At 41.5% G+C, this 27,681-nt stretch overlaps 2 protein-coding genes across 8 annotated transcripts in view; one reads left to right on the plus strand and one right to left on the minus strand.

Moving 5' to 3' along the window:
- The window catches only part of WAC (WW domain containing adaptor with coiled-coil), a 56,060-nt gene extending 51,091 nt beyond the window's left edge, over nucleotides 1-4,969 (minus strand). Inside the window, exons 1-3 of one of the 4 annotated variants that reach the window (XM_066315595.1) lie at nucleotides 4,390-4,969; nucleotides 4,218-4,254; nucleotides 2,635-2,830 (exon numbers count right to left, since the gene is read on the minus strand). In XM_066315595.1, coding sequence (XP_066171692.1) covers nucleotides 2,635-2,830; nucleotides 4,218-4,254; nucleotides 4,390-4,430 — 274 coding nt within the window. In that variant the 5' untranslated portion in view covers nucleotides 4,431-4,969. The remainder of the gene's footprint in view (nucleotides 1-2,634; nucleotides 2,831-4,217; nucleotides 4,255-4,389) is intronic. The other 3 variants (XM_066315611.1, XM_066315603.1, XM_066315585.1) reach the window with 3 other exon arrangements.
- LOC136359202 (microtubule nucleation factor SSNA1-like) lies at nucleotides 4,096-23,378 on the plus strand. 4 transcript variants are annotated; one of them, XM_066315651.1, is made up of 3 exons: nucleotides 5,015-5,211; nucleotides 6,184-6,612; nucleotides 19,195-23,378. In XM_066315651.1, the coding sequence occupies exon 2, from the start codon at nucleotides 6,225-6,227 to the stop codon at nucleotides 6,567-6,569; it is 345 nt and encodes a 114-aa protein (XP_066171748.1). In that variant the 5' UTR covers nucleotides 5,015-5,211; nucleotides 6,184-6,224; the 3' UTR covers nucleotides 6,570-6,612; nucleotides 19,195-23,378. The 4 variants fall into 4 exon arrangements, with proteins under 4 accessions (XP_066171730.1, XP_066171748.1, XP_066171739.1 ...); XM_066315642.1 differs by having other exon boundaries at nucleotides 19,198-23,378; XM_066315633.1 differs by lacking the exons at nucleotides 5,015-5,211; nucleotides 19,195-23,378 and adding an exon at nucleotides 4,096-4,220 and having other exon boundaries at nucleotides 6,184-6,752.
- Nucleotides 23,379-27,681: the final 4,303 nt, after the last annotated feature.

The following is a 27,681-nucleotide window of genomic DNA, read 5'->3' on the forward strand; positions in this document are numbered from 1 at the left end:
CTCTTATATTTTCAATGTGTACATTTAAATCTTGAAATGACATTTAAATGACATTCTGCATTTACCACAAAAACATGAACCAGTCATGACTGAATCAGCATGCTACACCACTGAATCTTCCTGTTTCTCTTCAGAGCTAAAATTACTAAGAGATGTTTGAGAGTTCTTGCTAAACATTGAGTTGAGAGGGAGAGATCAGGTTAAATCAGCTTTATGTCCAGTAGTAATACTCCAAATTTATGTCCTATTTCATTTTCTAAGGTATGAGAGAAGAAGAGATTGTTTGTTTTGGACTTTAATTCAGTTTAGAAAAATAAATACTGGAGATGTTTCAGCGAGATTTGCTCTGTTAAATTCAGCTACATTACAGGAAGGCAGTAACACCTCTAGTAGTTTAAAATCAAGCAGCGCCAATTTTAAAACAATACACAGCAATTACAAAAAATAAAAACAACTCAACTTCTTCCCTTCTCTACAAAGAATGCAAAAAGAAAACATGACAGACAATTACAGCAGTATCAAAGCAAATTAATATTCTTCTGTCATATAAAGGCTTAGATGAAAAACATTAGCACTTCTGTAGTGTTTTTTCTTTTTTCCACTGTATGCCTCTAAATGCAAAACTAAGGGAATACTATAGCAATAGCAGCCCTTCAGTGTTATTCAACAAACAGAGAAAATGGTAAATTATTTTGTCTTTTGCATATTAGCAATATGCAAATGTCTATTACAGCATTTCTCCTATACTTCAACACCTACCTTCAATTCATACTGACAGAAATATTCAGTACAGCAAATACAAATTGATATCCTTCTGCCCACATCTGCTCAGCTTTGGTTTACTACATACAGTACACAGGATTTAACATAATTTTGGTTGTTTTGAATATATTTTACAAAGGTGAAACTATGGTCAAACTAACCTTGCTAATGACATACACACAAAAAAATCTGTTATTTGCATTAAACAGTACAAATGTTCAACTTTTAAAATTAGTCATTTCTCTGAGACTGTTGAAGACTACTTCCTTCTTCCAGTTTGTTAACACGATGTGAAAACACCTGCTTTCAGATCAGAATGAATTCAACTTTCCACTGTCTTAACAAGTAGGAGGAGGTACAGTAGGATGGTGTTCCTTTCATTTACAAAATTACAAATAATTCATTTTCCTTCATCCTGACTGCATGCCTAAATGCTTCATATCACTCTCCAGCTATTAAATGCAGCTGGACCCTGTAAGAACTTGAGAATGTCTTTCCTACCTTAGAACACTTCCACCACACAAATAAGCAAATGCACTTCCCCACAGAGAGCCTCATCCTCCAGATGTTTCCATATATGCATGATTCCACTAAATGCAGCTCCATTCAAGCAGAAAAAAAATACTGACTGTAGCAAAACTAAGTAGAATTGTGGGAGTAATACCTTTGGACAGGTGAAGAGCAAATAAGACAGGACACCTCTATACTGTGAAAGGTAGCACAGAATAGCAGCATCTGGGCTGCATTTAATTCTGAGATTACTACAATTCTAATTATTATCACATACAACGAAAATCAGTGTATTAACAAAAGAGGCATATTCTTATCCATCTACACACCTCTGTGACACTAACAGTGGTCTACAGAGCCTCAACATTAAGTCAAAAAAGGAAAAACAAATAGGATCTATAAGAACAACTTAGTACCATGAACAGATTTGTGGTATGGAACTAGTATTTCCTAAAAAAGTACTTGAAAGACACTTCTTCTATTTTACTATAATTATTATATCAAGTAAAACTAGTGCAGCAATAAATGTATATGTACATCAGAATTTGTTAGCTTTATACAGAACAAAGAAGCACTGATTTAAAGCTCCAAATTCTCTACTTGAATACTTCATCTTGTACCTTGACACAAACACCAATAAATAAAAGAACTTTTCCAAATTCTGACAGTAAGTGCAATTTTCTAAACTCTGGCTGTTTGTTACCTAACACTGTATATTACCTGGAAAACGTTCCTCTTTTCCTAGGAAGCAGGGATACAAAATAAGATCAGTTAAAAAATACTGGGGATATTACTACTGTTTATAAACCTGTAAAAACACAGGAGGCTGACTTGACTGTGAACACACTTCTTAAAGCTCCTGTGAAGAAAGGCTCTAGTATGTGCTACCTTTGATCATCTATTAAGAGTTCTACATAGCAGCTAAATACAAAGAAGCTTTTTTCATTTCTGATGGGGTTTAGTCTATGGAGCATGTGCCTACATAGTTCAGCATCCAATACACAAAGTTATAAAAAATGATCCAAAACAGCCAATATTTGTTGCTAATGAAAAATTAAAAAAACTATTTTATGTTGTCAAACACTGCACTATGTCGAAATAAATGAGACATACTAGTTAAAATAATAAAAAAAGGGTTCATTTAATCTTTGGGACTATAAGGAAAACTACCCTACCAAAAAATTATTATGTGTTACAATGCCTCGATGATTACTTCCAATTAAATTCCCATTCTGGGTCCACTGTAGTCACCCTAGCTGAGTACAAGGCCCATTTAGTGTAAGACATCCCCTGAGTGATAATAGCTAATTTTAATGAGAAGTTAGTGAATGCTTAAGTAAAAGTTTGTTAAAGAGAACTCACCACCATCCCTCTCTCTAACTCTGTGAGTATGCACACTTTTTGCTTTACTGTGCCCTGTGCTGTCACCGTATTTGTTTTCAGGGCTGTCAGAGCGCCGCAGCATTTTATTTGGTGGTGAAGGATCTGTGGTGTCTCGCATCTTGTCATGACGGTGATCACCACCACTGGGGTGACTCTTGGATGAGTACTTAAGAGCCTGTAACAGATAACAAGAAAACAGGCATTCACATTAGACAGGAAATTTGGGGGTTTTTTTCTTCTCTTTCAAAAGTATTTTAAAAAGTTAATTAGTTTTCATTTTCTATTAAAAAAAAAAAATCAGTATCAAGTCTTCCTAGTTTTAATTACCTGCGTTAAAGCAACAAGTTCTGTAATTAGAACTCAAACCACCTTCTCCCACTATTAAATCCAATGCAACCCTTGCTGTTAAGAAGAACCTCATTTCTCTATCTTTTCACTGATAGACTACACACTTTTAGCAGTAAATGGGCCATAGTTCTTCCACACTTTTGGGAGAAGAACTAGTCTCCACTTGTTCCTAGGGAAACAAATTTAAAGTTACTCTGAATCAGTGTAAACTTTGAGTATGTCCTCCATACTGTGGTCAAGACCATTTAGTTTCAACATTACTTTGAAGTTCTGTGATGTTTTTCTAGTACTAATACCCCTGTAACAGATGTAATTTTAAAAAAAAGTAATTTTAGGAGGCCAAAACATGTAATATAACAACTGTTCTAAAGTCTTTACCAAACATTACATGCTTAGCCTCACTTTGACCTGCTTAGTTTTGCAGTGTGAACTCCTGAAAGGCAAGTGTTTACATTCACATGAACTGTCACTGACATCTGCCTTGGACTGCCGTACTGCATTTTAGTGATTCAAATACACAGAAATGCAGTAGAACAGTTGACTTCAGGGCCCACAGAGAGCAATATCACAACATACAGCTTTCCACAGACTCAAATCTCGACAATTGGGTTTTTTCAGTAGACACAGCAAGGAGTGCAGTATCCACCTTACAGAAATTGACGCTATTGTCAGTAACTGAAGGATTTGATGGTTTCTGAACATGCCTAGCAGCTGGCAACTGCAGAAATTAAGCCTCATATGCAACCCCAAGCTGGTGAGGGTCTAAACCTGTACCCTGCTCAAGTTACAGCCCACAGTAGCAGTTTTGGGGAGAAAAAAGGACTTTGGGAAAGGGGTGAGGCGGTGGAGAAACAAGACTCCTTTTGTTTTTAGAAGAAAAACGTTCACCTCTCCTGGGTCTCCACTCCACCGCAGGTGACCCCGGCTCCCTCTCCCGCCCCTCGCACCCTCCCCGACTCCCAGGCTCGAGCCCCGCACGGGTCGCACTAGGCCGCTCCTGCTCGCCCCGGCTCCGTAGGCCTCGGCCGAGCACCGGGGCCCCGTTCCCTGAGCCAGGGCCGCCGCCGCCTCTCCGCCCGGCGGCCCCAGGCCCAGAGCGCCGCCCGGGCCCGGACCGGGGCGGCCGAGGAACCGCGGCCTGCGGCGGCCGCCGGAGCCTCCGCTGGAGTAGCACCCCCCCGTCTCCCCTGCTCCTCCTCCCGGCCCGGCGGTACCTGGTAGGGCTGCGAGTCCCCCCTGCGGTCGTGACAGCTGAGGAGAGAGCGAGAGAAAGAGAGAGAGGCGTTAGCGAGCACCCGTTACCGGCCCCGCGGCCGGGCCGAACATGGCGGAGGAGGGGGGGGGCGGCCCCGCGGGGCCGGGGGGTGGGGGGGGGGCTGAATTTACCCATCACTGAGTCTCTGCTGTTTCCTCGCATACATTACCATCAATGCCCGGCCTGTGTGTGTGAGGGTGAGGGGACCAGGAGGGCACGGCCGCGGCCGGGCCACAGGCGCCGAGGGGGGAGGCGGGGGCGGCAGCGCTCCGGGGGCAGGGGCGGGGGAAGGGGGCGGCTCGGGCAGCTCGGCTGGAGCGGCGCTCACGGGCCCATCGCCTCGAGCGGGGAGACGCCGGCAGCTCGGCCCCGCGCGCGCTGAGACACACCGGGAGCACCGACTCGGCCACCGCCTCCCCCCGCCGCGCCCGCCGCCGCCGCCGCTCCAACTACATCCGGGGAACTCGGGCGACGCCGCGCTCGGTCAACGTCGGCTCTTTCCGGCTCTTTCCGACGCGCTCCGTCCCCTCTGTCCCCTTTGCTCTCGGGCGACTCTGCCTTCGGTAAACATCGGCTGCCTCCGCCGAACCCGACGCCCCTCAGTCCCTCCCTTCGGCAAACATCGGCTGCCTCCGCCGAGCACGACGCCCTTCAGTCCCTCCCTTCGGCAAACATCGGCTCCTTCCGTAACGCTCGGCCCTCCCTGCCCCTCCCGCCTCGGCCCACTCTCCCGAGCTCTACCTGTCTTCGGAAAACATCGCGTTTTTCCGGAGAGACGTTTCCGCGCGGCCGTCAGGGCGGCGCCGCGTTCGGAAGCGCTCGGGTGTTTCCGTGACCCCTCACGGGCCGGCGCGGCCGTTGGCGGGCGCACGGGGCCGGTTAGCCGAGGGCAGCGCGGCCTCGGTGGCAGAGCCGCTCCCTCGGTGGGGAGGAATCGCCATCTTGCCAGGCAGGTGGGGGCAACAGGGGGAATTGCGAGGGGGGGAGATAGAAATGGGAAGGTCTCCTCTTACCTACCCCCTCCTCCCCTTCCGCCCGGGCACCCGATATGCAGGCAGCAGCCATTTTGTGCGCGGCGCGTGTTCCGCGGGGCCGCGCTCGGCGGCGAGGAGGGTGTTAAAATGTCCCTGGGTCGGCGGCCGCGCGGCTCGGGCCTTGGCCCCGGTGCGTCTGCAGAGGGTGTAAGCGGCGGGCGAAGGGGATCGTCGTGGCCCCGGCACACGCGTTCCGGGTCACCCCGGTGTGCGGGGGCTCCGGGCGCTCGCTGTGTCGGGATGATTCCCTGCTGTTGTCAGTGTCTGCTGAGCCCCTCAGGGTGGTCCCCGGTGACAGGACGAGGAGCGATGGCCATAAACTAAAACACAAGTTTCACCTCAGCGTGAGGAAGAACTTCCTCGTGTTGAGGGTGGAAGAGCACTGGAAGAGGTTGCCCGGGAAGGGCATGGAGTCTCCTTGTGCGGAGACATTCAAAACCCACTTGGATGCTCTAGCTGACCTTGTCTTGCCAGGGGGTTGGACTGGATGATCTCCAGAAGTACCTTCCAGCTCTAACCACTCTGTGATTCTGTAATTTTTGCTTATTTCTGACCAGGCTCTCGAAGTTTGAGGTACAAAGCATCCTATATTCAGGGTTGTATAAAGATACTAAAAAACATATAATAAATACTTCGATACTATTGCCATGACAGTGTCATAGGAGCTGGCAGTTTTCAGTACAGGTTTAAGAGCATGTGCCGAATTTTGTGCTGTCCCCCTCCTGAAGAGGGAAGAGATGTGGCATATCTCAGAGTGGGCATGTTAACATTAAGCAGAGAACCTTGCCCCGTGGCTCTTATCTGTGCTAGTGAAGCATTATTTATGGCAACACTCTTACAGATTTTTTTTCTGTTTCTTTGTTTGTTTGTTTTCCTTTAATTGGAGTGCAGAAGGCCGTTGCTGAAAGAGGACTGAAGGGAGTGAGTGCAGGATGACTCAGCAGGGAGCTGTTCTTCAGGGTTACAATAATGAACTGGTGAAATGCATTGAAGATTTATGTATGCAAAAAGAAGAACTGAACAAACAAATCCAGCAAGCAGAAGAGGAAAAGAATAAACTCCAGCATGAAATCCAAGTCCTCAGTGAACAGCTGGAGTGTGTATGTGAAAATCTGGCCCAAAAGGTGGCTTCAAGGAATGAGCTTGATAAAATACTTGCTGAAACTGAAGCTGCTTACATGAAAATTTTGGATAGCTCTAGAACTTTACTTAATGTCCTGAAGAAGGAAGTGGGAAGCTTAAAGCATTCACCAGATCTGAAAACCAATGTAACGTGAAACAGTCAAATGTTTGGACTCTGCAGTGCTAAAATTCCACTAGGTGAGAAACGTGGTCAGCCACGGAACCTTACAGCCACAGTATGAGCAGAGAGGGATTTTCTTCCAGTCTTTCTGTATATTTTATTATTTTTAAGTGCACTAGAACATAGATTAAATAAAGCTGCCGTTTTGCTTTAAAAATCTACTTAATTGAACACTACAAAAATGAGCACATAGATAGTCGAGGCAGATGGGAGATTGTCAGTTTTGACATCATGATGCTTCAAGGCTTTAAGAAGGCATGTTTTATTGGTTCACTTCAGATTATTATTCTGAAGTAAATTATTCTTTGAAAACTAATGGGTGCAAGTCAACCAGATACTACTTCTTTTCACTTTACAAATGCTTAGGCTTTACTGGTGGGACTAAGTAGAAGTGAGCTATTTAGCTTCCCCTGGGAGCTTGGAATTCTGTCTGATGCATGCACAAAGACAGCCCTGTTTACAATAATTGCCTACTTGAATAATAGAGGGATAAGGTCAGAAATCAGGACTAATGCAGGGCCTGGAGGCTTAAAATTTAACACTGTATGTGGTTCATGCATCTTCTGAAGCCGTTCTCCAAAGCCTTGTTAGAAAAGGAGATTTGCTGCGGGGTAGGTCGGGTTTGGTGCAGATGCACAGACAGCTACACCATGAACACTTGGACAAGTAATTCACTTGGGGGTAAGAAAACGTGTCGGTAGTGACTGGAAGTTCTGAAAAACCACTGGGGTCCAGTTAAAAATACAGAGGTAAATACAAGACCAAAGAAGATAATCCTAGCTAAAAGCCAGCAATAGAATTTCTGAAAGCCTTTTTATTAGTGCCTTTTAGCTGCATACTGATCTATTAAATAATTGTAATAAGACTGGGGAGAATAATGAACATCCTGAAATGATGCAAAAGAAATACAAATGGAAGGTGAAAGAAGAAAATGAGAAGTGGTTTGCAGATATCAGCCATTCTTACAGAGGACATTATAATAGAACTTAGTTCAGAGATCAGGGATGACATAACAGCATGGCATAAATTTTAATTTAATGCTGATTTTTGTTTCTGCTGAACCTCTCTGTTCAGCAGAAATTTCTCAGCAGTGTGTGTGTACATACACCTGCATTTTGTCCCACTTACTTGTGTGTTACAACAGCAGCTTTTTAAGCTGTGTCTTGTAGTCAAATCTCCATTCAATGCCAATTAATTAAATTGAAAGAAGTGCAACTGAAATATCCGGACTTGATAGCAGTGTGTTTCTCAGGTGCATGTACAGAGGGAATGGAGATGTGAATAGTTTTGGTAATAGCTCTTCATCAATAATAGGGAGCAAATGTTACGTTCTTCTGGTTGCCAAGCTACATCAGGGATGAGTGTGACAGGGCTAATCACAGTTTACTTGTATGGCACTTCCAGGGGCTTCCCTCTGGGGAATTCCCAGTGGGTAATGCACAGGTGATAAAATTACATCATCTCAGGGGTATTGCTGTTGTAGTACCACAGCACTCAGGACCACCTTGTTTATGCTGAAGTGAAACACAAAAATTTTGCTATTTTTAGTAGCAAAAAAGTGATTTATTTGACTGGACATTTTTATGGCATTCTGTCTGCCCTCAGACTGGTAGCAGTAACTGATTTACAGCAAAATAGGAAGATTTGGGAAAAGTGCTAACTAAAGAGCAAGAATTTTGAGTTGGAAATGTAAGCTGATGCTTCTTATTAGCTGCACAGGAACGCAAAACTGAAAATTTATATAATAGAAAGCTCAATTATAGAGAACAGTACAGTTAACTACTAGTATTGGTCGCACACAATAATTACAGGTTTGTTTGCCTTAGAGTAATCATAAATAATGCCTCTTGTTCCACTGAAGCTGATAAAACTAAAGAAGCTTTAAGAGAAGCTTTATAAGATTTTGAAGAAATCTACTTCACAGCCATTATGTTTAGTTGTAGCTATTACAGTGTCAAAACCAAATAACTGGAGGTGCTTTTTTTTTTTTTTTTTTTTTTTTTTTTTTTTTTTTTTTTTTTTTTTTTTTTTTTTACACAAAACTAAGGGGAAAATGTAACTTGGCTAGTACTTTTGCACATACTCGGGCCTCCCAAGATTCAAATAAAAATTTGAAGTGTTGCTAGAATTCCATTCAGTGATCCCAATCAAAAATTTCCATTCAAATTCACATTTAAAAATGGAGAGAAATAATATACCTCTAAGGCTTGCCTATTTTTAGAATAACTCCCAAGTGTGGCAGTCACTGTGCACCTGTAGAGTTGCTGCGCAAACATAGTGTTTACCATTTTATTCTGTATTGACCCAATTGAACCCTTTTATTGAAGTGGCAACCTTTTCCACTGCTTTTTCAGACACTATAAATCTTGACATGAATAGCTTTTGTTAAACAGCTTCACCTTGTTCAGAAGACATGCAGAGTAAGTCGGTCCAAAGCATTGCTGAAAGAGAAATGATTGTTTGCAGATGGCAGCAGGTCTGCAGGGGTAGCCTGAAACAGAAAGTTTACCTTGAATAAGGCGAGTCATAAATTAAAAGTATCATAATTATTCCTAACTTAATTTTTATATTGATATTTTATATATTTCTGACTCTCTGAGTTCGACCTGGTGCTTTACTGGAGTGCTTACAGTCTAGGAGCTTTACTGACAGAAGTTGGCTTCCTAATCTAAACTGCTGTGTTGTTCTGTGTCTTATTTAGTATGTGAGGAGACACAGTTTTTGAAACTCCTACCTGTGCCTGATTTAGAGATTTAGTGAAATGCATTTAGAGCATTGGTGTAAAGCCCTGAATTTATGTCAAGGCACTTTGCCTTGTTTCCAGGTAACAGAACATAGCTGGAAGAGATCAGATGATTCCCTGCTTTTATAGCAATGCTTCTTGAAAATGTACCCAGTGCTTAAAACACTAGTGATCAACAGTTCTTTCAAAACATTTGACTTTTGACTCCTTGCAAGTAAACTGAAGAGATTTTGGCAGTTCCCAAAGAAGCTGCTTGTGGGTGGTATGTTAAAGTAATTTTCTGTGTGGAAGTGATAGGGGTACCACTGGGCTGAAGTGCTTATGGCAGCAGCTTTTCACACATTACTGTCTCTTTTTGGAGGTGCTTACACTGCAGTTCAGGTACCTCCCACCTGCAGTTTCTGTTAATCACTTTACAGAAATGGAGGTGAGGACTGAGGGTTCGCCTAATTTTAAGGGTAGGGCATAAAGAAAAGGTATGGATGTGAAGTTCTGGTTTGGGAAGACTGGAGCATGAGGGGGTATGATGGAGAGAGAGGTGGAGTTTCTGCTAATTTATGTCTGCTCTAAGTGTACTTGTACTGAGCTATTGCTTACAGTTCTTGCTACCCAATAAATCAAATTTTAGAAATCATCTGAGCTTCATCTGAACTCTGGACTTTCTCCCCCTTCCTTTAAGCCCACCGACACTCAGCAGAAGAGGCAACCTGTGTTTTGTTTTCTCTCTCTGTCTTTTATTTCGTTCTGTTGCAGCAGAGGCTGTGGACTCTGAGCCTCGTGTTTGCTGGGTAAGTGTGCTGCCAGGCTCACACAGGGTGCAGTGCTGTTGTTTCCTGTCCTGGTTGCTCTGCTGTGAACAGTCCTCAGTGAACTGCTCAGGTTGTATAAAGAACCTCAAGTTCTGTGTGTACTTGATGTACTCTCTATGTCAGATTGACCTTGGAGAGTTTAGGCAGAGGATTGGCAGGTTTTTAGCTCTTTGTGAATGCAAGAGATTAGTTTCCTTGAACTAAGAATTCATCAAACCAGGAAGACTAGGCATCTTCAAATACCCAAAGAATTACCCATTCAAACAATGAAGCAAACTGTAGTCTGAACAGAGGTGGCTGGATCTTGGGTTGCTGTTTCAGTATTGAGAATCAATTCCATCTGGCCTTGGGGTACAAGTGTGTTCCACTCCAAACGGATTAAGTGGATTAAGCTCAACTGGAACAAGGTAATGGTAGTTCTGTAACAAGAACATTCAGAAGATTGCTAGCCAAAGGATCAAATGTTTATTATACAGATGAGTCTTGTGCAGAAAACCAGTATCTATTACTCCTTAGATGATTTTGCTTGTTAGGAGAGATTTGAGTAATAAGATGTAGCTTGTGGCAGTTGCCTTAACTTTGAGTAGATCCTAGATTCTTGGGATTTTATGCAAGAAGTAGACAAAATGGGTTTTTTTAGAATTTATTTTATTTTTTTAATTTCTTCCTTTTCAGGAATGAGCAAAGAAGTATTAATAAATACTTTAGTATTGATTTATTTATGTGTGTGTTGGTGGTATTCTTAACAGATGAATAGGCAAGTTTTCCTAAAATCAGAGTGCAGTTTTAGCTTTCATGTATGCGTGTGTTTTTAAATATAGATGTGTTTTCTTTTTTCTCGTTTGGGTAAAGGACAGACTAGACTTTGATTTAATTTGTGCACCAATTGTTTTGTCAGTGTCTGTTGTTTTACTGGGAAGGAGTGAGGCACCATGGCCACTTGGGTGTCTGTTCTATGCCTTTTTTAAACTTGGGATGGGTTTTGTATTCTTGGCCCCTTAACTACTTATAAATCTGTCAGGGATTTTTTTAGATGCCCCAGAGTAGTCCTTGACAGATGTCTACCTCAGTGGTTTCAGATGAAGTTCGGGTCACTATCTAGCTGTAAAAACCAGCTACTTACATATTGTGTGTTGATAAAACACAGAGAGGTTCAAGCTTGCAGAACAGGGAGCTGTATGGTCATACATAGCTCTAGCTTGTAGGGTTTGTGTGAGAAGAAGTTCAGTGTTGTAGTCTATTTACAAAAATAAGATGTCGATAGAATTGGAGCTAGTAGAACACTTCCATTTGTTAGTGGTTTCAAAAGTAGTTTTACAAGATCTTCTGGGGTGGAACAATTGCGGGGTTTTTTTGTCTATTTGTGCAAGGCTATGGATATGCTGCAGTAACTACTACAGAAAATTTTAAATTTTAGTACAGACTTGAATATCTTACTTAGCAGCACAGTGGAAAATAACAGTGGAAAATATATGTATTTTGATTATAGCACACCTATTGTTTGTGACCCGATACAAAGCTGATAATATTTGTAAGTATGCTTAATTGGAATGTCACAAATAGGAAAATGTTACTTTTAGAATAAGATTCATCCATATTAGAGGAAAACAAACACATGCAGACAGAGATCATGCTCAGGAAAAAAGCATTTGGAAAAGGTGGTGGCAGTCATGTTCTGGAGGTGGGCTTGATCATGATCCACTGACTATGATGGGAGCTTGTTTCTCTCACACCTCACTTCAGGTCTGTGAAGTTTCAAGGGGTGGCTTCTCCTCTCAGCCTTAGCAGCACTTGTGTACAGAGTGAGTGCACTTGGTTCTCAGGGGTTTAGAGCAGTGTTGAGTGTTCTTGTTTACTATCTTGTGTGAAGAAAGAAGCAGCTTCCTGGCCAGCCTAAATCAAGGCCACAGGAGTGTTAGAGACTATAAAACAAAGTAAGAGGCTGAACAGTTTTTAACACCTACTTTGACAAATGTTTAAAATTACAAAACCTAATAGACTGGTCACAGAGCATTTTAAAGTTAAATCTTCACAGGTGGTGTTTTTTGAGCTTCATATGCGTAGGTTCTCTTGCTTCAGTCAGAGCTCCCATAATTGGCTTAAGGTTTTCCATTAATATGGGATATATGGGAACACTTCCAGAAAATTATTTTCATCATAGTCCATGACAGATTTATAATTTACATTTTTTTAAAAACCATATAGTTGATTTAGTTGAAGGTAGTAAAAAAGTATTACATTTCTTTCCTAAAGGCTTTCAAGTCTCTCTCTGTATTCAGAATCAGATCCAAGTACTATTTGTTTTTGTGATATGATTATTAACAAGTTGATACAACTTGGATACTGATTCTAGTTGGGCATGTCTGTCAGTTCCTGACACAAAACCCTCTTCATATTCTACAAGCTTACACTTTTTTAAAACCTCCTTTTCCTTAGTAATAGTAAGAGCACTTTAAGTTGAATATCAGTATGAGAGTTTGTTTTCTGAATTTTTAACATAGTTAGTATTCAGGGCTGAACCATACAATGTCAGGAGTTTAAAACAAAAAACTTGCAGTCATTTTTATATGCAGTTTTACAGTTACTCTGTAATAGAAATCGTGCTAGACATTTGTGCTGTTCATTGCCTTGTGGCTAATTGCTGTACCTCATGAACCCAAGGTACTTTTTTGTTAAATACTGATTCTTCCTCAAGTATCATTGCTAGCATGAGCAGAATGGATACTCCATTCCAGGGAACAAAAGATGAGCTGCCTTTTTAGTAGAGACCACCATCTGGAAAGAGAGGAGCATCCCTGTTAGCCTTGTCCGTGGTAAAGTGATGTGAAACAATTCAAATAAAGTGGTTATAATGGTCATAGTTCCCTGTTGTAAGGTTCACTGAAGCAAGCTGAAAAAAAGAAAACCCAGTCCATGCTGTCAGTGACAAGGAATGTGATACTTGATTGCAGCCAGGTTATCTTTAAATGCAGGGGTTCAGGTGCAGCTGGAAGCAGCAGCTGCAAAACTGGGCTTGGTGAGGATTGTTGTGACCTGTCAAGGAGCAGTTGGCCCTGTGGACACACTTACGAAATCTGATACACTCTGGAGTCACTGGACTTGTTAGAAAAGTGTGACCTCTTCCTGTTCTTGAAACTCAGGGAATTCTGCATCTTAGTGACATGTGACTTAGTGGCATGACACCATAAGAAGGATATTTATTTAAAATCCTGTACAATTTAGTGATTTTTCTCTGAAGCCTGAAGTGTTCTTGCTTTAGATTCAAGTTGTTCAAATACCTGTGACCAAAAATACCGATGTTCAAGTTCCACTGAGGCCCACAGGCTTGTAAGTTGTTGGTATTCACTGTGTAGTACACCAAGTTCTTGGTCAAATGCAGTCTTAATCCTTCAGTAAAGTTGCAAACTTTGTGGCCCCTCTTAGTTTAAATGATTTGCACCAAGTGTTGCTTGCTGGATTTGGAATGTGCTTTCAGTTGTTTGTTTGTTTTTTAATGAATTATTCTATTGAAGCCTCCCATGGCACTCTGCCATACACATTCATGGTGTGCATGTGAGAATGTTTTCTTTGAGAATGTCAAAAGGAAACTATCTGTACAGCAGCAATCGAACTGAAACAAGATTTGGGTTTATGCTGTGGTGGTTTTGTTTTTAAAAGTGTTTAAAAATTATGCATATATAAATAGATACATTATATAGGGTATATAAACAAGTGCTTCCAGTGAACTGATCACATAGTACCTTACAGAGAATGTTAATATCTTTATCCCCTTGACTGACAGTGACACTCAGGAGTAATCTGCCCCAAATGAGGGACAGATCTGGGAATGGAGGCTTTGCTTTTTCAGCCTCAATTCAATGCTCTGACTTGGACTGGTTCCCAGGGGATTCATGTCTTGTTTGATGTTTTGACATAAATGGACAGGATTATGCATTCTCAACCTGTGTACTGGGGGAGGGGATAGATATAACTGATTAGAGGCACACTTTTTTTATGTTGCTTTCTCCATATTGCATGCAGCATGATGGTGATGTTTAAATGTGTTACTCCTTTCTCTGTTGGTAGACCCTGCATGACAAGGTATCCCAACTCCTGAGCGCCCACTCTCGCTTTCCAGACCTGCTTTTTCCAAGCCCCTGCTTTGGGCCTGACTGTATGAGGTAGAGCAGAGGAACAGAAAGAACTTTTAATGATAGTTGCTAATTAATTACCTTTAGGAGCCTAACCTTTTTCAGATACCTTGCCTTTATAGATCCTATTGTTTTATCTGTAACAGCATGCAGAGCACATATAACAGCAGCAGGCTGCAAGGGCAACCATATTCCACCACAGCTTGTTTTGGGTTAATGGATTGAAGTAGTATGGCAAGTGAGGAACTCTAGATATCTGAATGGATGGGGCTTTTCTATAGTGAAAAGAAGTTGGCTGTATGAATTCAGATTAAGAACTGCTTTGACTTAGGACAGGTGGCACCTGACAGCAGTATTCGTATATTCACACACATATATATATACATATATGTACATACATATATATACACTCACACATACTCACATTGAAATGTATATATAAATATACTCAGCATTTTCATAAGTATAGAGAGCTCTTGGTAGAAAGCTGTCTAATACTTCAGTATTATCTGCCATTAGAAAAGACAATTCAAACACGTTGGACATTACCAACTTGCATGATCGTGTGTACCCTGTTTTTTCAGTAGCCTTCACAGTCTTGCATCCACATAAGCCATCATTTGTAGCACCATCCTCATCTTCCTCCTGCAACAACTTTTTTGTTGCCTCTATTTTGTAGCTCCTTTTTTGCCATGGTTTTGGTTATCCCAAGGTGCTGACTGGAAATATGCTGCTCTTGCATGTCTGCACTGACACGTGGTGGGTCAGAGATGCTTCCAGTATCTTGGTGCTGTCCAGACATGTTCTGGCACACTTGGGAAAATTGTTTGCAAAGATAAACAGATTACATTCAATTGGATAACGCCCCCAAAAGTTACGGTTGGATGAGGTGATAATACTATATTGCAAGAAACAACAGACACCTGATCTGAGTTTCATCCTAAAAAAAAGGGTGTAGGTCAAAGCAATGGATAGATGGGAATCTTTCCTGATATACTATGGAGATTAAAGAACAGAAGTTTATCTTTGTTGTCATTGAGGATAAATAGTATAATCTGCAGATAAAGGTTTTTATGAAACACTGTAATTTAATGAGTATTAAGGCTGTGTTCAGAGGGATGTGAGTTTGTTCCAGAAATGTTTGCTCTGTGTTTGAGAAAAGATTATAACTTGAAAATGGAAAGAGGAAAAGGAATAGAGTGCTGGATCTTGCAGATAATGATCTCATTGAGGAAGCTGTTACAGGTCACCTGTGTCTTCTTCAAAGTTCTGTGACCTGTATTGCAAATTAATAAATAGGTGCTAAGACAGAGTGGAGTATGGCACAGTAATACTACTTGGAAAAAGTTATGTCAAGGCATTGTATGTATTCAGCAATTTTCTTTGCAATCCTGCTCTATTTTACAGCCTAATCTATTCCCCACTAAGATGTGCTAGAGATAAACATTGCAGATGCCTTTGTGTGCAGAGAGGAAGGAGAGGCAATTAAAAGTCTGCATGCTGTGAAGTCTCTGGGTACCAACAGTGTCTGCACAGACCTTTACAATGTTTTAGGGAACAATTGGTTTTCCTGCTGTCTGGGGTGACCGAATGCAAATAGTTTTTGAACAGGGACAGTAACTCAGTTATTTTCATGCTGCCTAAAGTCCTGCTGGTTTGCATAAAGGTTTCCATTTTTATTTACTGATAGCAAAGTCTGGGTGACAAAGTGGCTCCTCCAGATCAGACACTGTTTTATTACAGCACATCATTTAATTTCTGACAAAGAAAGGGCAAATTTCTGATAATGCTGTGAAAGAACCTGGGGCCGGGCAGTATCTAGTATTGGCCTCCATCAAAGACAAGGAGAAGCACAAAAGGACAAAACTGCTAGCCATGGTCTGAATCAAATGAGATTGCTTCCAAGAGTAGCGAGTGAGAGGGCTTTTCTTTCTTTTATCTTGCTCCCTCCTACATCATTACAGGGCTGAGTAAGAAAAGAATTTTCTTTTGAATAATAATAAATGGGATAATTTGCTTCAAGGAAAGCTAGTTCCACACAGGAGGCATCTAAAGCTGCTCCATGCAAGCTTTATTTTTTTTTTTCCTTCAAAAAATTTTTATAATGCAAGTTTTAAAAGCAAGCAGCCATTTTAAGGAAAAGAGAAACAACAAAATGTTGTGTTTGCTTGTCATTGCAGATCTTTTATACTTCATTAACTACATTCCTATGTGCACTCTCTTGGCTGCAGGTACTGCTTGTCCAAAACATGGATTTTTGGTCTCACACCTCTTCAGTCTAAAATTCCTTTTCTTATTTTAGATAAACTTAATAAAGCAGTGTACATTGTTACTTTAGTTGTATGTATATTATATATACATATTATACATTACTTATATGAGTGTGTTGTTACTTAGGTATAAAATTTACGTGTAATTCTTAAGTAAAAGTGTTTTTCCATGGCTTACTGTGCCATGTATTACTACATGTGTTACCACACTGATGTAGCTGGAGTGAATCTTGGTTCTCAGACATTAAGATGACCTTTAAATTTGGATTAGCTGTTAAGTATTTTATAGTTTCAGGTGTTGGCAAAGTCAGAAGTAGCCAAACATTGAGAAGTGTAACTTAACTTTGCAGATTTAAATTAAAATTTGCATATTTCATTACACAGAACTTGCCTTTGTTTCAAATAAATTCTACATCTGGTTGTGTGGTGGGAGAGCACAGCCAAATGTTTTAAAGATGTATCAAAAGCCATAGAACCATTTAAATTGAAAAGAACCTCCCAGATGGTCAAGTCCAACCATTAACTCAGAACTGCCAAGTCCACCACTAAACCATGTGCTTAAGTGCCACATCTAAGTGTTTTTATATAGATAATATCTGCTTGAGCTACTTGATGCTACCTCTGCTACATTGGGATTGTTATGTTGGGAAGCTATGATGTAACTTGTAGTTAAAATAATCTCATTAGCAGGAGCACAAATCCCCTTAAACTAACTAAAGTACAGTGTTACTGGATTTCAAAATGTAGACTTTTGATTCTTGTGCTGTGGCCTGTATAAGAACAAAGAAGATAACGAAAATTAATCTTATAATTCTGGAATGAGTTTTGAGATATTACTTAGAATTTAATAGGTGCCCAAGGATTTTATGCCCCAAGACTGACTGAAAGTTAGTAGGTCTTGTGCTCTGCTTGCTGTTCCTCTGGTTTTTAAGATTCAGGATTCTGCGTGCATTTCTCAAAGGGCTGGCTTCTGAAAGCAGGGCATTTTCTTTGTTTTTCCTCCCCCTACCCTCTGAAGTTACATTTCTGTTTCTTGTAGAGAAAAGTCTGAAAGTGTAAAAGCATGTAGAAAGGCTCAGAAATGCAAATACAATTAATTCTAAGTCTTTTTTTGTGATTTAACAGCAGTCTCACACTTTGTGCTTCGCCCGATGTGTGTCTTTTTCAGTGCCTGAAGCTGGTTATGGTCAAAGTCCTATTGAAAATTTCACACCATGTTATACTTCAGTCAAGTCAGATGCAGTGATGGCTCTAAGAAAGGCACCCATAATCTGTGGCTATAGGACATAAGTGGCTTTCTGTAAATGTGTATTTAAATTCCTCTCTTAGTATACCTTTAGCAATTACACCCGGCTTTCCACGTTCATTATGGGTTACTCAGAACTGTCAGGGAAGCCCCTTTTAGTCCAACCTCAATGTGATGTGCGGGTGTCAGGGAACAAGGTGTGGTTTGGAGATGGAATTGTGGAGCTTCCAGATCAGCAGAAGCTGGAAGCTCTATGGGATGGGCTGACTCCTGGGAGAGAGAGTATGCAGCAGCAGTACATGGCCTGTCTGTCAGAAGTGTCAACCTGACATGATGCTTCCCAGAAACAAGAATCTTAGAGGAAAAAGCAATTTTAGGGCTGAAAGAGGCTCCAAGGGATCTCCTAATATCACAATGTATTTATTCCCTTCAAGTGAATGCAGGAAAGGTAAATGAGAAGATGACTGAACAGGAGGGGTTTGTAGTGCTTTTGCAGAGCTTGCTTTGGAGTCTGAAAGGCCAAAACTATGATCACAACATCTAGCTGAAGACTGAAGATGTAATTTAGAAATGGAACAATTTATCAGACTCCAGCTAAAGATAGAAGTAAGCATGCTGTATAAAGGGCAGGACAAAAACATTTTAATAAAACTAACTCTGATCAAGAGAGAATAAGCAACTGACAACATCCAGGGGAATTTTTCCAAGAGGAGATCATCAGAAGAACTGCCAAAATTGTTAAAACATAAAAATTTAGTATCTAACATGAACAAAAATTTATCACAATAGAAATAATTGAATCCTTGAAAAATGAACATGAATTTTAATGCCATTCCACAATTATTTTTGATAAATGCTATTGATTTGGTCCAAACAATAGCAAGGAGGCTTTGTGGGTGTCATAGTATGCAATCTAGAACTGAATGATTTGTTTCAGTCATCATAAAGAAGGGACAATAGAGGAAACATGACAAAAATATAGACAACAAGTAGAGCTGCACATAATTTTGCCTCTCCTATTTTTATGGAGATCTTTGTGGTTTGCTTAAAGCCTCAGCTCTCAGATTCATGTAGTAAACAATCTTAAGATTTCATAACACAAAAACAAGTTTCTAATTTCTGCAATTGCAAAAAATAGCTTATATACAAAGTACGAAGAGGAACCAAAATACATCTTTTTAAGAGACAAAAAGTAAAATCACCTTTACTTAAAAAAATCCAAAGGCGTACTTTGACTTGGTGCAGCTATTAGAGCTCAGGTCAGTATTTATAGTGTGTTGGTTGCTCAGGCAGGCATTGCAAAGCCTTGTATCCCATCCTTTTTCTTTGCTTAGCAACATTCTCTCAGAGCCTGGAAAATAGCATGTCTCTGCCCTCTGTTTTATGTGCATTTTTCTTCAGCAGGTGCTGCCAAGCCCAGCGCCTGATTTCTGTCCTGATCTGGAATAACTCCAGGGGCACGCACGAAGCCATCTCCTTTTTCCCTCCTAACGGGGTGGTGGCAGGGAGGAGACTGAAGGCTATTGTTCTCCATCCCTGTATCCCTCCTGCAGCAGCAGCCAACATTGTTCCTTTTTATTTACTTCCCCCTCTCTGTAAACCAGCAGGGCTCGCAGCAGAGGGATGTAGCCCTCCTCATTAGAGTAATTAGGCTGATTTATGAGAAAGTGGCACAGTGGAGGAGAGCTTTCCTAATACAGTGTTCCCCACGGGAGGCTGGGCACCCACCCAGCTGCTGGCAGTGCAGAGCTGGGCCTCCCCGCTGGCTCGGACTGGAGGACCCCCATCTCTTCAACGTTTAATATCAGTGAAAATGGACAAACACGTGCAATAAACACATCTTTCCTTCACGTGGTATTCTTCACAAGTTGGATGTTCCAAGTTAATATTAGAAGTCTAATTAAAGTAATAGAGGAGAGAGATCCTTCCGTAGTGTTAACTATGTGTAAATTTTGGCTTACAAAGTACTCCTCAAGCAAGTTCGCTGTGTCACTGGAACAAGAAGAGCTGATAGGTTTGTTTCTCTCCTGCTCTGTGGAAGTTTTGCATTACTTTTATGAAAGGCTTATGTATGATAAGCTAGAAAATTTCCTTCTTCCAGGGAAAATGTTATGAATATCCTTAGTTCATCACACTTCCTTGGTATTTTCATGGCAAGATGCAGTGTGTCCCTGGAAAGTCCTGCTGCACTTTGGAAGTCCCATTGAAAATGTACATGAGCCTATTTAAAAACACATTTAAGCTTTTGAAAATGTATTACACAAGCAAACAAAAAAAAAATATCGTTAGCAATTCTGCCTGTTGTGTTTCTGCCAGGCACCAAGATCAAACTTGAAAAACTTGCCAGTTCCCTGCACTTCAGTGCAGTATTTGTGGTCACCTTTATGAAGAAATGTACCCATCACTTGTCGTCACTAACAGGGTGGTATTTATACTGCCTGAAGGGCAATTAAATAATTCTGTAATCTTCCCCGAAGTCTATAAAAATGTATTTTCTCCAGCAGCATTTTGATGGTGCTAAAGGCATGTTCAATAGCCTCTCACACTGGAAACTCTGAAAATCCTCAATGAACCCAAGGAACTTGGTCAATAGAACCAAGCCAGAAAAGTGAAAGCAGTAAAAGAATGAAATGTATGTTATAAACTGACATGAAAAATCTTTCTGAATTGTAATCACCTCAAAATGCGTCATACCACCCACAGGGAAAAGCACATAAACATCCAACATTTTCTGCCACCTTCACGTCTCAAATGCTCTCAAATACACTTTCAGCTGGAACATTTGCCTCTGTCTTTTGCATAAGCAGAAAAGCAGTGCAAACCCCAGTTTCATTCATGCCATTCCCTCATGCAAAGCATCAGTGTATTTTTGGCTGCCACAAAGTTGATCCATGAAGAAATCTAGACTTGAATTCCTGAAACTGAGCAAGAACATTCTTCATTTTGTAAAATAAGAGAGAAGTGGGGAGGGCAACCCCTGAGACCATTATAGCTGGAAGGAAAACTTTGGTGCTTATTGATACCTCATTAGTCTTTGTTCACCACAAAACAGCATCTAAAAACGTATCCAAACCACAAATTTATTGCTCAGAGGTCACTGTTTGATCGGTAAATATGCAACCTGATTTTTCGTGCCTCCAGATTACAGTTATTTCTCTGATGGATGTGGGGCATTCCCATGGGAGGAGCTCATGGTGTTGCTGTGTGCAAGGGCAATCTGTGGGGAAGAGACAGCTATAAAAAGGAGAAATGGTTAAAACATTGTACAGTGTGCCTCTCTCCTAAACAATCATACTGTACTCACTTTCCTTCTCAGAATTGCTGCCTTGGGGAGGTAACGAATTACCATTGCCATAAACCGTAATCAAGATCAGATGTGCAAAGGGAAAGGCCTTGCTCAAATATCAAAGGGGTCTTAAACTGCCAAAATAGAGCAAGAGAGAGAAATCCTGAGGGAATCAGAGATGTAATTTATGACTGACCTTCATTTTAACTGGGAAATGAGTGCTTTTGAATGGCAATGCTCCCATGAATGCATATTTTATTTTGTTTCAGCTTATTGGGAATCTTTGTTGCAGCAGTATTGATTTAAGCTCACAAACAAAGAGCCAGGGACAAGGACTCACATATGCATTCCAGAAACATTTTTCTGCACTGAACTCGTCTCAGCAGTGACAGTGCCTGGCTTTGTCATCCCCTCGGCCACAGCGCTGCCTTCCAGGGCTCGCTTCTTTGTGTTTGCATCACTGCCTGCTCAAATGACTCCACATTTTCTGCATTCTCATAACCCAATTGTAGGGGGAAAAAAGTGAAGTAACAACCCTACAAAGGGATTTTTGCTGCTACAGGAGCAGTTGATGCTTGATCTCTCAGTCATTCAGAGTCCAAGCAGTGCAAGAGAAAACAGACATATTTAATCTTTGCAGTCAAATATAAAATCACAGCACCACAGTGCCTCAGCTTCCCATGTGCTGCCTCCCTTTTTGCATTTCACAGGGTAACATTTGGGGACCTACTGTGCTTCAAAAAAGTTAGATTAAAATCTAGTTCAGAATTTGTCTTTGCAACAGACCCAAACTGCACACCCAACATTGGAGAAATTCAGATCCACATTTCCATCTGTATTCTGTATTTCATGGCCCAATTCCAGCTATAGTTTTAAACAAAGATGTTTAGGTGCTGTCAGCTGAAGTACTGTATTGGGTTCCCCTGGCTTCCCATCAGATAAGCTGTTTTAAAGTGAATACTCCTTTATGTCATCTCAGAATTATACTCTGAATTCTTTTTAAATTCCACTTAAACATTTTGATGCAAAAGCATATCTTCTAAATTCTCCTTTACACTGAACATGAACTATAAGCAACAGAAGTGCTTAAAAGGGACAATGAAAAGAACAGATTGTCAGGAAAGCCTGTGGAGTTATCCATTCTGAAGAAACCTCACCAAGGTGTTAGCTATTTGTAAGTCACACTTCTAGTCTGATAATCAGAAAAAGATAGCTGTCATAAATGTCATAACTCCTTCACAGTTTCCCCTCTCAGCTTCCTCTGTGAACAGCTGTCAATATGTGTATGAAACTAACTTAAAAACGCCCAACAGATAGGTTTGATGGCTGATTTAAACAGTGATCTTTCAAATTGAGCTTTTTCAGGTAAATCCCCCTTTGGAGTTAATTGGATGGGAGTATTTGGGTTGTTTTTCATCACTGCAAGATGTTGTTCTACCACAAAAATATGTCCATTTTCAGTAAATACGGAGACGTCTGCAACAAATTAACATTGGAGTTTTGGAAACACAGATGGTATTTGTTGCACTTCCCCAAAGGGCTACATTTACTCTAGAGAAAGCAGAGCTTTTAGCTGTTCTGTTATTTTTAGGAGTTTGTTCATCTCCATAATTTCCACTTCACTTAGAAGAGATAAAATCAGATTTGCCGTTTATCTGCTACCAAGCAGGCAGATTAAACAATTCGTTTTGTCACTCGCGCTGTGTTTCTGCTGCCTCAGGCATTTAATTCTAAAACTCAGTATGTCTGTAAGGGGAGCCATGGATGCTCTGTGCTCGACAGGGAAATCTCAGTTCGGTACATCCCGGGCAGGCAGAAATCCCCCGGCGCTCTTTGTGCCCGGCACGGGCAGCTCGCCCGGACCGCCAGGAGAGGGCGGTCCTGGATTTGGGAAAATAAGCGTGAAACATTTCACAGCAGCCTTTGCTGGAGCTCCTGTTTATGACTGTCTACATTTTTGGAATTTTCAGCCCCATCATGCTGTAAGAAATTTAATTTAGGACACTCCCGAGAGGGCAGAATTCCGGCGACCTTTAGACAGAACGGGCAATGGGAAGGGCAGAGCGTGCAGCAGTGCCTGCATCTGTCCCAGCTAACACGGGCATCCAGGGGAGAGGGCGAACTGGGGGCCCGGTTTGTCTTTGCTTCCCTCTAGAGTCGATGGATAGACCTGGCTCCTCCGAAGAGCGTTTCAGCTTCAGCACATACAGCTGACAAAAGCACTGCTCAGTTCATCATGCCCTGCTCTCAGGGGAAAAATATTTAGATTTTGCGGGCAATAAAACACAACATGTTTTTTTGTAAATCCTTTATTGTGATGCTTAAGTCATTCAAAGTGAACACTGTGAAGTAAATGACTACTTTTTCACTTGCAGTGTTAAAACACACACAAGATGGCTTCAAGATGTAACTTGGCAGTGACAAGTTCTGTTAAGAAGTAAGAGAAATATTCTTGTGGCAGAATTGTCATTGATTGACTGGTAAAACATGCAGATGAATCCATATAGGAATTCAGACACCTTTCAAGTGACAAATTCTTATTGCAAGTAGATCAAATTCTTCTCTCCTGAATGACACATTTGACTGAACAGTGTTTAAAATAAGCAAATGGTAAGTTTGAGATAAATATGAGGGCAGAGCAGCAAACTGCTCCTGCTTGGCAGAGCAGCACGACTTCCCTCTGCACCCTGCAGATTCCTTTGCCATCTGGGATTCCTCTGGCCTTCCTGATCTGACACTTTCCTTGCTGTTTCTGGGATCAGGGAGCACACATGTTAAATGTTAATCTTTACAACTCAGTTCCTGTAGTACTGCATACATCTTTAGGATCACTGATGGCCATAATCCTGAAGGTTTAGGCCTTCAGCAGTTCAGTGAAATTGGTTTCTACTGCACAGAAATTGTAAAGTCATGATGGGTGCCTACCTGCATGTGAAGGCTCCTAAAATCGTTTTGCAGTCTGATCCTTGCTTTGGCCACCAGCTGTTTCATTCCTCCAGCTGACTGATGACAGTGAAAAAGCAGGATTCAAATCAGGTTTTAAACCTGCAGACAGGCTGACTGCAGTATGTTGTATTGCTCCACAGATGGTCTTTTTCTGCAGGTCTGGGATTTCTTTTCATTTGAGATTTCTCTACCTGTTATATCTTGTCTTCTTTTTTTATTTTTCCTACTGAACAAATGAACAGAACAGCTCTGCTAACTTAGAGTAATCTTTAGTGACATCATTAAGGAGCTGTGTGGCATCCCTTAAATTCTTGTCAACAACAACCAGTGGCTGTGAGAATGGCGGCAAGAACACAACCTACCGGTTCCAGTCAGCAGGAACAGGGGCAGAACATCAGAAGGTGAACACAATACTCACCCAGTTCAGAAATACTGCATTAGAGGAGCCTACACTGCAGATTTGGCTACAAGCACCTTTGGGGGATCACACCAGAGGACAGGAGCTGGTGGGCAAAGGGCCACTGGACAGAAACAGTTAGTCTGGACTCACATGCATGTCCTAATTTGCACACAAAATTCCAGACTTGCTGCATCTGTCCTCTAGCTACCAAGATAGTGAGCTCATGGTTCCATATGGTTGCTCTCAAGGCCTCTCAAGGGTTTGCACAGCAGCCTCCTTGTAGGTTCAGGGTTTCTTCCTACAAGCACAGCGTAAGGGGAAGGGGGGCTTCCAACTCACTCTCATGCCAGCCTTGATCCCTTAGTGCTATGACTTCTTTGCAATGATTGGTGTTTACATAAAAATGAGCACAGCTGTCCTTTGTGGAGATGTAAATTGCATTGTTCACTTTGAGAAAGCTCTTCCTTCATGCTGCACGTCACCCACAGTACCACATACAGACATTCTTCCCAAGGCAATGGGCAAGCAGTACTACGTCCTCCTCCTGTTGTCACTGACCTGTCCCGTTGTATCTTAGTTGTATCCAGTTGTGAAACACCGTTACAGATGTTTGCATCTAAGGTGCAAGCTTCCAGCTCTGCTGTGTCTCTCTTATAAAACTGGATGGGTCTTCTGATGTGTGGCGTATCAGGCAACAGAGTAAACTGCTCAGCAGAAAGGAGCTGTGCACAGTTTGACCCTCGGCAGCTCCCACAGCTCCCAGCTGTAGCACATGAATTCCCTGCCACGGGACCAAAGGCATCCCATGTCCCAAGGCCTCATCTCATTGTGTCCCACTGCAGAATAAACTGAAGCACTGCTGGTGTAGATGTGACCCTTGAGGTGGGTGGTTTCCTGTCTGATACTCGCCTAGCGGTTAAGGTAAGTGTGTGCCACCAGAAGCAAGAAAGCAGCACTTGGGCAAAATGACAATGGGAATTCAAAGAGGAAGCAGTCAGTGTTTGCTAGTAACATCTACAGAGCTTATTTTCTCTTTGTTGCCTAAATCAGGAAAATCTATTACAGTAGTTAGGAGAAGGAAATATTTATTTCTGTTTCTAAGCATGTGAATCACACTCCCCACTGGCAAAAGCTGCCCAGCACATTGTGTTCAGTGATGTGTAGAGCCTGCAACTGTACACTGCACTAGGCAGTACAGGAACCTGGGAAAGAGCCTAGCAGAACAGGAATCTGGGCTAGCTAAGCCCCAGCTAGATCCTGCTTTGGGTAAGCCTTTATTTTCTTTTTAAAAAAGGTAAATTACACCTGTATTTAATTTCCTTTTGTACAAAAGAGAAGAATAGTGGTTTGACGATTTGGCAAAGTTCTGATGAATAAGGTTTTGATGATGAGTTCAACCATTTGGGAACTGATAGAGATAGAGGGAGGGGGATGTGTCTTCTAGTGGCAGGTGGTGTCATGCCCTACTCCTTTCCAGGGAAGTGGGAATGTGGGTCTGAACAGAACAAAAACTGGCTTCAATGACTTCTCAGAACTGCCCATATCTCCTGGCCAGTTATGAAAGCTCTTGTAGCTTGTGTGTAGCCACATTGGAATAGCATTTGATGGAGCTCCAGCATGTTCATGTCAAATGAGCTCAAGATAAATGTCAGCTCATTACAAGTATGAGTCTTTAATTTACTTTTTAGCTTTGAAGCTAGTGGGAAAGACCTTCAAGGGATATTGTAAATTATCAAATTTCTGTTAAAAGCATTTTACTTCTAAAGCAGCATCTCTAAAGAAGCAGCAATTGAAATGAAGAGGGTTTTTTTCTTTTCTCCTGGTCACTTCTGAGCATTTATAATATTCTTCAGCTTCCACTGTTTCCTCCTTAACTTTATTTTTTCTTTTTTTGTTCATTTGGTATGAATCTGTGACAGTAAGTATAGAACAAAGCTAAGGGAATCTAAGTTCACAGAGAATGCCAAATCAATTTCATATTTCACACTGAAGTCCTCCTTTAGCACTTCCTTGCCAATGTTTTACAGCTATAAACCTGCCAGCCTCCACATTAACAATAATCTCATCATATGCCCTTAGGAATACTTTTGCCTACTGACCTATAAGATAAAACATTCCTTGCGTGAACCTTGATATACATTGCCACAGGTCTAGAAAGGATAAAAAACTTCACAATTTCTCATTTGAAAAATTCCTTTTTCCACTTGTCTGTAAAGAGCAAGTACACAAAAGCATGAGACCCTAGCCTCCAGCATTTAGAGGACCCAGGGAAGTCTTGAATGCCAGAAATCCTATACCAAGGTGGAGCCTTGCAATTATTTTCTATTTCCATAAGGTAACTTCAGCTTTGTCCTTTCAGGGGAAAAAAGCCTCTCTCAGTCCTTCTTCCTAGAAATTGTTTCAGGGAGAATGAATGTTTACACCTGTTTCTGACAAGTCTTCAAATCTAGTGGTTGGAAATGTGGAAAGAGCAGCTACCAGCACCACTATCATCAGAAGGTCACATCAGAGCAGGCTTCCAGCCCTGAGCATTGGCATGCAGTAGAGGACAGCAGAGGGAAGTTGTTGCAGTTGAGGCCAGAACTACCCAGTCTTGTTTGCAGTGGCAGAGAGGACTCTCAGGCTCACTACTTGGGTGGCAGGACAGCCTTAGTGGGAGAGGTCCAAGAAAAAGCTGTACATGCTTGAAGTAAACCCTGGGAGAAGTTGTAATGTCTCAGCCCAACAGGCCAATCACAAAACACCTGTTTATGTGCCTGAGTTTATGGGCACCTGAGCATCATTTTTATCCAAATTTCTATTACCACACTTGTCCAGAGATGCAGCCACCTTGCCAAAATAATTTCTTTCCATGCTTTCTTCCCACCTAAGATAGCAGCAACTGTGTAACTTTCATTTCAACCCACATAGGTTTGTGTAACAGCCTAGAGGCTGGGGCTCTTGCTCTGGATATAAGGCACCACTTTAATTCCCTTCTCAACTAAAAAAAACTTAAGTCAACAGTTCCAATGACTGTAAGTCAGTAGACTACAAAATTAGGTGGGAAGGGAACAAAGTCCATCTCTTTTTGAAACTATGTCAGTGCAAGTCCCAGAGTGACGTGGCTAGGAGGAGAGGAGATGTAATGGAGCCATTCTGTAGTCCATAAACTAGGAATTTAGCTAAGTGTAATCTCAAAGCAAAAGACATGTGGTAGTCACTGAAGTGGCAGCGTAATCTCAAGGCAAAAGAGGTATGGCAACTACTCCCATGAGAA

This window comes from Sylvia atricapilla, chromosome 1 (assembly GCF_009819655.1).
Source record: "Sylvia atricapilla isolate bSylAtr1 chromosome 1, bSylAtr1.pri, whole genome shotgun sequence".
Taxonomy (NCBI): Eukaryota; Metazoa; Chordata; class Aves; order Passeriformes; family Sylviidae; genus Sylvia; species Sylvia atricapilla.